Consider the following 11,369-nt stretch of genomic DNA (forward strand, 5'->3'; position numbering starts at 1 on the left):
TGTGCACCAGGAAAACAAAGCCACAGTAACCCCACGGTTACTAGGCAGCCAGCTCCATCCATACACTAACCAAGCTGCTTTCAGGTAAACTTGTAAGATTGCTTCTCTCTTTTAGAACTGATTGCAGGTTGATCATCTGAAAAGATCAGTGCAGCCCCTCAAAAGCTTTTCTTATGGAAGGAGAAAACAAACCGTGTTAAAAAACGTTTCCTCCCAGCTCATCACACTGAAGAATGTAATAAAACATCTGGGAGAGTGAAGGGGTGGGGATATAAATGTGATAAATAAATAAAATAATGTCACCAAATTCAGTCTGTCAATTTCAGTTTCTTTCCATTTTTCCACATTTGTTTTTCTGCATTTTGCGGTGTTTTTTTTTAAAGAATATCATTTTAGTGCAAATTTCTCCCAATATTTGCAAGCTCTTCTCCCTAATATGATGCAGATTTTAATATTTTCACTGACACATGCATTTTTGTCCACACATTTCCCCTCATATATTATTTCCACACACATTGGGTGTGATCCAACTGAGTCCTGTCAGCGGAAGCCCTTCAGAAGGATTTTCTCTTACGCAATGGAGGCTCAGGGGAACCTCCAGAACAGAATGTGGGGGAAAGAGAGGGGCGGGTTGGCGTCATCTGACAAGCCAAGATCCTTTCCCTGATGGAACGATCCCTGGTTGGTTGGAAAACTGCATCACAAAATTCAGAGAAGTGCACATTCCTAAGGATAATTGTGTTTCGGTTGGCATATTGTTTCGAGAAGCGTGAATTAGATAAGTTTCTCATTAAAATGCGAACAAAACGCAATTTCTCCCCCCGCCCCTAGTCATGGGTGTAGGTGTATGATCTGGGAAATCGAGTGTTTTGAATCAGTCCGCTGATGCATATGTGAAACCCAGGAATGACCTCAAAGAGATGCTGCACTTCTGTGTGATGAATTATGAAGATTTTAACCTTTAAGTCTGAGATTAATTGTTTTTTTGCGGGGGGGGAGGGGAGTAACTGGAGATTTTCAGGTGATAATATGAAGATATAATGTGAAAAGCCTTTGATTACCAGGCAGCGCAGATACACTTCACATCAGTTTTTAAAAAAGTATTGTAAATTAAATTCTGGAGAGATTCTGCCTATACCTAGGGCCAGCCCACCCAGGAGGCAAGGTGAGGCGACCAGCTTGGGCAGCAGGTTCCACAGGGGCATCAGATGCCAATGCAGATATTATGCCTGGCACAGATCTTCACTCACTCCTTCTTCCCTGGCGGGGAGGGGGTGTGCCATTTTGTGGTGGTTCACCTCAAGTGCCACCATGTCTTGGGTCGGCCCTGCCTATATACCTTTTGAAATGCCAAGGCGGTCCGATTTAAACCTTTAACCGCTTCGGCCCTGAACAATTCAGTGAATCTGCTTGCATTTCCTCCTTCCCAAGCACCTGCTTGCATAGTTCTAGCTCCACATGATGGCCACTAGTAAAATACCCAGCATTATCTTGCCAGTCCATTTGGAAGAATAGCTGTGGAATAACACTGCCGCCTAGGGGCCGGCTAAAGATGTCGCAATACCAGGATAGGTATGGTGGGGAGTTTCTTCCCCACCCACTTTTCTACATTATCACCAATGCAGAACGATGGGAACTAAACACAACGTACTGTTAAAATAAGCACATAATACTGTTGCAGTTATTGAGCAACACCTCTCCCCCCCCCTTTAAAGCAAGATTGCTTGTTAATAGCCGAGATTGGTATACATTTCATTAATGGGAGCTAATGGTTGGGAAATAGTTGGAGATGGTTTTGCAAAATGCAATAGTTCTTTTGGATGCTGTTGTATTAATAACCCTAGTGGAGAGAAGTTCGGTACTTTTATAAGTATCAGGCTTGAACCCAGACTGAAAGGCACTCTTTAAGCAGAATAACATATTAATTACAAACAAGATAAAATACTTGCCCCTTCAGTTATCAGGAGCTCCAGGGAATGAGAGCAGACTCTGGCTGCCCAGTACACAGTACCCTCCTGGTCTGGGTTGATGTTGAAGCTCAAAAGTCAGATCCATCAGAGAGATTTATGTACCTTAGACCCTTAGTCCTGACCGGCCTGGTATCCAAATGTCTCACACCTGTTCTGGAAGCAATTACTGAGGTAGTGTGAGGGATGGTACATCACCTGCCAGGTGACCTTAAGCTAACAGACGGGTCTAGTGTAGTTAATTAATCTTGCTGTCCTGCTCCTGGCAAGCACTCAGCTTTCAGCCAGCCCCAAAGCAGATCCTCCCACAGCCTGCTAGCATTCATCCCTGAAGCACAAACAGCAAATCAAGACATGAAAGCAAACCAAAAGCCCTTGAGAATGCAATACCTTTGAGGATGTGCCAACAAGCAAGGAGGGAGAATCATACCAGCCAATTGACCCATCTGCTCAACAGGCAACATTCTTTCGCAATAGGTTTCCCCTACAGAGATTATCTCATAGGTAGGCTGGAAGAGCATTGGTGGTAACTTCTCCCATCCCAACCTCAGTGATGTAAGGTAGGTGAACAAATTCATGTGTTTCGAAGCAGAGATTGTAGCTGAGTAATGGCTGTAAGTGCTTAGTGGGGGGTGGGGTGGAAGGTCCCCTCTTTCTCTGGGAACCTGATGTGGTGTAGGGGATCTTTGCCCAAAGTGTTCCCCCCTGCCCCCTGCTGCTTGCCACAGCAGGCACTAACATGAAAGCAAAGTGATTTCTCTATCAAAGGATATCAACCCCAGGGCCTCAGGGAAGTGAGCAACACCTAGCAGCAGCAAGCAAACTTAATACAGCTTAATACACTTCAATCTCCCAGGACATTCTATACAAGATCTCAAAGCAGCTGTTTTATTACAGAGAAATTTCAGGAACAGACTGGAAAGAGAAGTTGCTGAATTGGAACTCATTACCAAGCTTAAAACCATGGAGCCACCTGGGATGAATAGAGACATCGGATTCTTATCTCATTGTGCATGATCAAGCTTTCTTCAGCACCTCAGCCCTTGCTTTTCCCCCCCAGGACTAATTCCAGTCATCAGCAGCCATTAACCGCCATCCACAGGTTTACCACTCCCATCAGCCCATCACCCATTCCCACCCACCCCCACCACCCTCTGTATATATATATAAGGGTCTGGCTCTTCTGTTTCCAGTGTATCTGAAGAAGTGTGCATGCATACCAAAATAAAAACTTAGTTGGTCTTTAAGGTGCTACTGAAGGAATTTTTTTATTTTGCTTCGACTCAGACCAACACGGCTACCTACCTGTAATTAATACAGCCTAACTCTGATACTGACTTGGAAACTGTAAATCAGAAAGGCTAAAAAGAGCGCAGAGCACCCAAGCTGGCTTGCCTGAAATTGTGCCAACTGGTCTGCTTAATCTGACAGTGAGGTTCATGAGCCACCAAGCTCATGTTGCTGGCAGGTGGGGAAAGTTCAACCAGCATCGCGAAATGTTTAGCCTTCTCAGGCAGAAGCCATAAGAAGATTCTCATAATCTTCAGAAGAATACTGGAGATGATTGAGAAGGAAGCTGCAGAGATTATACATAATGTCCCACCAATTACTAATAATTAGCATTTATTATATACATGCAGAGAGGAGAGGAAGTAGAATTCTAGAAAATGTAACCAAGGTACATGGGGAGCAGGAGAGCATGAAACCTCCAGGAAAGGGGGTGCTACAGAGAGCCTGTGTGGTGTAGTGGTTAGAGTTGGGCTAGGACCTGGGAGACCAGGGTTCAAATCCCCACTCAAATATAGATTAACAATTGCATTTTAAAATAATGATAATAAAAAAACAGAACTGAGATGGATGTACAGTATAAATACTTACAAAATATTTTATTTGGTTATAAAAATGCATTCAAATAACACTTGAGTTACCAGAGGCAGGGATCAAATTTATTGTGTAGGACACAAAACATTTAAACAAGGCATACCTTGTTTAGATGAAGAGATGCATTGATGCCAGTATAAATCAGTTCATTACTATTGCTCATGAAAGTCTGCTTCCCAGATCAATGATGCAACATAACCACTGGACTTTTCCACGAAGGCATGAAATATTGCCTTTTTGAGAAACAATTTTATGGTATTTTTCAAGCCTTTTAACCATGTAATAAATTATTGCCAATGATGTGAATCTGATTCCTGGGAATCTGATTAATAGGAAAAAAATGACCATTTACAGCCTTCTGTGTTTTGAACATGGGTATATAATGGTTATGTGATCTGCTGAAATCATTTTGGGAGGGGCCATGTAACTGAACAACAGCAACTCAGTTTCCAAACATGTGCTAGTGGTTAGCATGGCATTCTTGCATATATTATGGGGCTTTCATAGACAAAGTCCCACCCCCTCACTAGCAGACTCTTTGTGCCCCGAACAGCCGCAACAGCCATGGGTTAAGTGTTCTGTTATGCCCATTTTCTCAGAAAACTAAGTAAGCTATATCCCTCATTACACTACTATTCCAATCACATAGCGACTCTGGCTCTTGAAGTTGATTGATGTTGTCTACTGTGGGAAAATTGCTCACGTGCCAAGATCAAGGGCATACAACTGCATCTAGCCACCTAGAACTGGGCCAAAGAAACCCAATGCCTGAAAACAAGGTTATGTTCAAAAGCAGCTCTGACAATGCCAATTAAGTCGGAAGCCATAGGCTCCAGAACAGGGGTTGCTAGCAGCCAAAGGAATGCGCCCTACTCATGATGCCAGAGCAGCTGGAATCATGGAAGTTATATCGATGGGGCTGTTTGCATCCTTTTGTCCTACCCTAAGTTCATGTTGCTGCCCTTGAACAGAGTTAATTTATGTGCAGATCATAAAATGCTAAATTGTACTCCCAAGCTCTCATTAAAGAAACACAGGCAGATGTAACCCAGAGCCTTCTGCCTTTGAAGGCATCAGGGTGCCACAGAAACTGTGTGCTGACATGGGCTAATCCAACTCCAGGGAGGAACTGAGCTCCATGGATTACTTTGATCTTCCTAGCCTGAAAAAAAAAATCACCTTCTTTTGGAATGTAAAGTGAATGTATCTGCTTTCTCTCCTGGCAACTGACTGGATATGGGAGGGCCACATCCATCAATCTCACCCCCGAGCCAGGATTCTTCCATGCTGAACAGAATTCCTGGATGAACAGGCCCATGCAAAAGATTCACTATGTGAAGCCTCTAAATAAAAGTTTTCTGCAGAAATGATAGTAGACATCAACAGTGGAGCTCTTGAGGAATTGAGAGCATATTCAGGGAGCTGCATACAATTGCTAGGTGCTGAAAAGGGAGTAAGGTTTTCCTAAAGAATCATCATTTTCTGGTGCACTTAAGATGGTTTGTTTACAATACAGATGGCTTGCTGCACCCCAAGTGGAAGCTGGGGGGGGGGAGGGAGAATAAAGCTTAGAAAACAACAGGACTGTAATTTGGTGGTACAGGCCCTGTTCAAATGGGCCAAATCATTTCTTGATAAATTTAGCTTTACATTTTTGAAGGAATGTTAACAATAATTTTAGAAGACATTTTAATAGAGGAGTATCCTGCACCTAAAAAACTAGCAAGTATCTTTCAGAACAAAACAATTATCACCTTAAGAGACCAAACACAATGGAATACCATTCAATTCAACACAAAATTTTCAAATCTCGTTTAGCCTGATGGGAAAACCTTCACGAGCTTGACATCATCCACTGGACGATCTTGTGCATTGGTTTCCACCATGCCCACTCTGTTGACTATGCCAATTCCTTGGCAAATACGTCCAAATATAGTGTGCTTCCCATCAAGCCATTGAGTTGGTGCTAACGTGATAAAGAATTGGCTTCCGTTGGTATCAGGGCCTGCATTTGCCATAGCAAGAATTCCTGCTCCTAGAGAAGAAAATCTTATATTAAAATTGGCTTGGGAGTCTAAAGGTACCTAAATACAGACAAAGTAAATGGGAAAACCTTGGTTTTTTAAATGCTACACCAGTCCTTAGAAGTGATCAGGACTTTGTGACAGAGGTGCCTAACCTGCACACCTCCAGGTATTGCTGTACTGCAACTTCTAGCCTGCCTGAGTACTGGCCATGCTGGCTAGGATTAATGGAAGATGATCCAACAACATCTGGAGTGCCATAGGTGAGTCACCTCTGCTCTATGAGATCAATGGAACTTCTCCATAGTGAATGCAAGACTGTTCATGCATCCCAGCTGGCTCAGATGGTTCCAGTCTCCCCTGCCCCAACATACACACCACTTTTCCTTGGAAAATCCATTTGGATGAAGTTTTCCCTTCTTAACTAAGGCCACTAGGAAATTATGTGGTGTGTGTGTAAGGTGAACACAGAAGCCCATTTCTTACAACAACAATATGGGGAAAGAATGTAAGCTATACTCTGTGATGAGGACAGTTTAATCTCCTTCCTGCTTCTGTATACTAACCAATAACTAGATGGATTTTTTTGAAAAAGGATTTTTCATATGCAAAGTGGAAACCTAATGATACATGATTACATAGTATAAGCAGTTAACAAATTAGATGCCAAGTTTTACTGACTTAAGATTCAAGCCAGTCTTATGGCTCCTGAGGGTGATATCTAACACTGCAAGATGATTTCTGCTTGCACAAGAGCACTCTCTGTTCCTCTCCTCCCCACTCAAGTCTTCTGCACTCCCCCAATCTTCCAGAGCAGATTATGGGAGTGTGGGAAAGGTGCTAGAGAATAGGGGAATCCATTCTGCCAACCACCATGGCCCTGAAGCTCTTGCACAGAAAGTAACTTTACATCTGTAAGCTTGGAAACTGCCACATTCAGGTGGTGACAGACTTGGCCTGAAGAACTCGAAGCACCTCTCAAAAGATTACCTACCTGTAAACTTTAGTTCTGGATGGAGTTCATCTTCAAATTGCTTGCCATAAATGGATGCTCCTCCTCTTCCTGTCATAGAACCAGACTAGGTAAATCTATTTGCAAAGTCACAGTTGGGACAGAGGTATACTGAAAGTTCCTTGTGAATGTGCAGTACCAGACCACCAAGAATTATTTATGATCACCTTTTATTTTACTGGCAAGAGAGGAAGTGCTGACTATTAATGGATATCATCATAATGCTTCTGAGTAAAGGTAAAGGTAAAGGTACCCCTGACTGTCCAGTCCAGTCGCGGACGACTCTGGGGTAGCGGCGCTCATCTCGCTCTATAGGCGGAGGGAGCCGGCGTTTGTCCGCAGACAGCTTCCGGGTCATGTGGCCAGCATGACTAAGCCGCTTCTGGTGAACTAGAGCAGTGCACGAAAACGCCGTTTACCTTCCCGCCGGAGCGGTATCTATTTATCTACTTGCACTTTGACAAGCTTTCGAACTGCTAGGTGGGCAGGAGCAGGGACTGAGCTACGGGATCTCACCCCGTTGCAGGGATTCAAACCACCGACCTTCTGATCGGCAAGCCCTAGGCTCTGTGGTTTAGACCACAGCACCACCCGTATCCCCAAAAGGGAGAGAAGCCATTTGTTAAGTCAGAAATCTTTGTTATCTTACAGCAGGGGGTCATTTGGCTTCACCAAGTGTGATAAATGTGTTCTCCCATTCTTGCAGAACATAACAAGAGCACTACACTATGCAGGATTTGGGGGGATTGTTATTATTGCAAAATCTACTATCCTAACATCACCTTTACTATTCACATTAGTTTGCATCAACTGATTAACACAGTATCTAAAGCACATACTTTGAACATATTCTTACCAGTTCCTGTTGGATCACCGCCCTGAATCATGAAGTCCTTGATTATCCGATGAAACTTTGTGCCATTGTAGTAACCTCGTCTGGCCAGCTCAGCAAAATTTTTACAAGTTTTTGGTGCATGTTTCCAGTATAGCTCCACAATAATAATGCCCATTCTGCAAAACACAGGCAGAGGAGGATTCCAAACACATTTGTTACATCACATTGATTCAGTGACATCGAGGTGAAAAACCACAACAGTGTGTCTTCATATTACAATCTATCAATTTTATCAGGTTTGTTTTCTAATCAATATGCAAAACATTAAGAATAGCAGCTTTAAAACCTGATGAAGATAAACACCTTAGATTTTTAAAAACTGTGAAAGTGGGAGGTCTTCGCAAAGCACTGAAATGATATCAAGGAGGGCACTAAGATCACCCTCTTCAGGAAAAATATACAGGTCAGTTGCCACTACAGTATTGGTATCCACCAGCCACACCCTAGATGACACAGGAACTGCACTTTTGATAGGGATAGTAGGGCCCTCTGGCAGAAACGGGCCATGTAGTCCTGTTCCTCCTGTGTGTGAACTGACAATATACTGTATCCTTGGTCAGACCCACCAGCCTGACTCCCTCTAGGGTGGCTCCAGCTCCAGCTCCACCTGCTCAGCTTGCCGAGTGGCTTCTTTGAGTGCAGTGTCTTCTGACTCTGGGTGTGGGAAGTGAACCAGGGTGCTGCTGTAGCTGCACTGGCTGGTCAGAAACAGAGACAATCATTCAGGTACCATGAAGGTGTTTAAAGTCAAAACCTGCATTTTGAACTGGGCCTATAAGGAGTCAGTGCAGTTGACAAAACAGGGATGTAACATGATCACAAAGCCTGGTCTCAGTAGCGATCTTATAGCTGTATTTTGAACTTTCACCAGTTTCTCAATCGTCTTCAGTGGCAGTCCCAATTATAATCCACTACGGTGGTCTAATCTGACAGTTACCCAAAGGTGACTGAAGATTGCCCCTTCCTTGTAAGCATTTGCTTTTCACTGTAATACACTATTCAATGTGAATAGGCTTGCCATCCTATCTTTCCCATCTCACCTCCATCCTTGTGTGTTTGACAACATATTATATTACTGCATCTTCATAATAGGCAAAGCTGCATATGTTGAGTTTCTGCCCATCATAAATATACTAAAGGCAGAGGAGCATAAAAAGGAGGAATAGGTAGCCTATAGGTCTCCAGACACTGTATTCCAACTCCTATCGGCCCCATGGCTGCCTGGCCAGTGATCAGAGATGATGAGATTTGTACGTATGCGAGGAATAAGAAGCATAACAATATGTTTCTGTATCTCTCCAAGCACAAGAGTTGGCTGTTCACCCAGCTTTGTTGCCATCCTTTTTTAAAATACATATTTGTAATTGATTTTCCCTTTGTTGAAACACACACAGGTTTCTGGAGAGAGAGAAAGCAAAAATTAAGCAGAATTTAGTAGCTGTGGGTTAAACCACTGAGCCTAGGGCTTGCCGATCAGAAGGTCGACAGTTCGAATCCCCGCGACAGGGTGAGCTCCCGTTGCTCGGTCCCAGCTCCTGCGCACCTAGCAGTTCGAAAGCACATCAAAGTGCAAGTAGATAAATAGGTACCACTCCGGCGGGAAGGTAAACGGCATTTCCTTGCGCTGCTCTGGTTTGCCAGAAGCGGCTTTGTCATGCTGGCCACATGACCCAGAAGCTGTACAGCGGCTCCCTCAGCCAATAATGCAAGATGAGCGCCGCAACCCCAGAGTCTTTCACGACTGGATCTAATGGTCAGGGGTCCCTTTACCTTTACATAATTAGCCAATGTGGAAATCAGTTCTCAGTGGCGGGCCGGGGGGGGGGAATCAACTGAAGGCAAATGAGCTTTTTGACAGCTCATGTAAACACCAGTCTTGCCTCGTGCCGGGTCAGACTATTGGTCCCTCCGGCTCAGCATCACCTGTCCTAACTGGCCTTCCGGGGTCCCAGACTTCCCCAGCCCTACAGGACGACGTTACTTTAACCACTGAGCCTTTACTTTAAAGTAACTGAGACGTTACTTTAACCCTTCCCTCACTCACGTAGTCTCCAAAGAAACAGTGGGCGGCTGCCACGTATCGGGGGGCACCGCAGCCATGCTTCACCCACGCCGGACACACCTTCCCGCCAGGGGAAACAAGCTTTGCAGAGCACACTTCCGGTGCAGCTGCGTATACCGTCCCCTCGTTCTAGGGGAAACGAAGGCCGAGGCGCGGCGGACAAGCTCCCGCAAGCCTCGGGCCAATCAGCGCGCAGGAACAAAGCGGGTCTTTGTGACGTCGAGGCGGGAGGGGAAATTTGAATTTGTTTATGCTTCTCTTCTCGCTGCTTGCCAAAGCGCAGGAGCTTCGCGGTGAGAGCTAGCGGGAGGAAATGCCCGCGCCGGCGGGAAGGGGTTGCATGTCGCATGGCGGCTGGGCCTGCACGTGAATGGGTTCTGCGGCGCTGGATTTCCCTGGGGCCGGAGCGTGGGGGGTGGGGGGCTCGCAATTCGGAATTCTTGCCTGTAACCGCTTTCCGGCAAAACTAACACGCCCATCAGCAGCTGCGTCTTTTTTCTTTCCCCCTTAACAGCCCAGTCCTAAAAGCATGTTTACTCAGGAGTTAGGGCTGCAATCCTGTGCACGTTTATCTGGGAACTGAAGTCCTCACTGAACGCAAAGGGGCTTATTTCGAGAAAACGTTCGACTCATTTACTTACAACGATAGGAAGGCTGTGCACGACAGAATAAAGCAACCCAAATGTCATTTTAACATCCACGAAGCAGTAAAAACGGGTATTCAAATAGCAGAGGCTCCTAAATCCTCTGGGCAAAGAAACACATCTTTAGTAGCCGGCGCAATGCCAGCATGCGTAGCATTGCCTTGCACCTTTCCATGAAGCGTGCCTTGGAGAATGCAAACTCCCGTCAGTGGTTTGACTAAGGCAGGAGAGAAGATCAGAAACATCGCTCCCTCATAGAAGTCAGCGTTTAAAAACGTGGCAGTGAGCGGGAGAACCCCAAACATCTCTCGCTACCAATCTTAGGGCACATAAGTGACGAATGCACTTCTAAAACACGGCAGCGGGACAAGTAGGAATGTGGTGACTATTTTAGCCTGGGACAAACTTTGCCTGGTGGTGGCGGACGCTGGTTAGTCTAGATCAGGCATAGGCAACCTTGGCTCTCCAGATGTTTTGGAACTACAACTCCCATGATTCCTAGCTAACAGGGCCAGTGGTCAGGGATCATGGGAGTTGTAGTTCCAAAACATCTGGAGAGCCAAGGTTGCCGATGCTTGGTCTAGATGCTCGCGTCTACCTTAGACTCACGGGCAATGGGGCTGCTTTGCAGAATTAATAGAGAAGGAAAATGAGCAGATCCATACTGCTGATTGCCCCGCCCCGCCCCATGTCAACACCGCTACCTGCATTTTATTCAGTTGTGGCGGGAAGGATCCAGGATACCTTTAATTACGACTAGCTGCAAAGCCACCATATACAGTAGTGAGCATGCTTTGGAATTCATCCTTTTAAGACTTCGCACAAAAAAGCAAACCCGCGGGGAGAGAGGACCGGAAAACGTTTTATTTGCAGCGGCGATGGGA

The 11,369-nt window shown here is 45.1% G+C and overlaps 1 protein-coding gene across 1 annotated transcript; it reads right to left on the reverse strand.

Moving 5' to 3' along the window:
- Positions 1-3,206: 3,206 nt before the first annotated feature.
- On the reverse strand, positions 3,207-9,935 carry PPIL1 (peptidylprolyl isomerase like 1). The gene is made up of 4 exons (XM_035123962.2): positions 9,824-9,935; positions 7,741-7,895; positions 6,867-6,935; positions 3,207-5,883 (listed from the first exon to the last, which is right to left on the reverse strand). Exons 1-4 carry the CDS (start codon positions 9,877-9,879, stop codon positions 5,663-5,665), a joined length of 501 nt encoding a protein of 166 aa, XP_034979853.1. The 5' UTR covers positions 9,880-9,935; the 3' UTR covers positions 3,207-5,662.
- Between the last annotated feature and the right edge of the window lie 1,434 nt (positions 9,936-11,369).

The sequence above is a fragment of the Zootoca vivipara genome, chromosome 7 (genome assembly GCF_963506605.1).
Source record: "Zootoca vivipara chromosome 7, rZooViv1.1, whole genome shotgun sequence".
Classification (NCBI taxonomy): domain Eukaryota; kingdom Metazoa; phylum Chordata; class Lepidosauria; order Squamata; family Lacertidae; genus Zootoca; species Zootoca vivipara.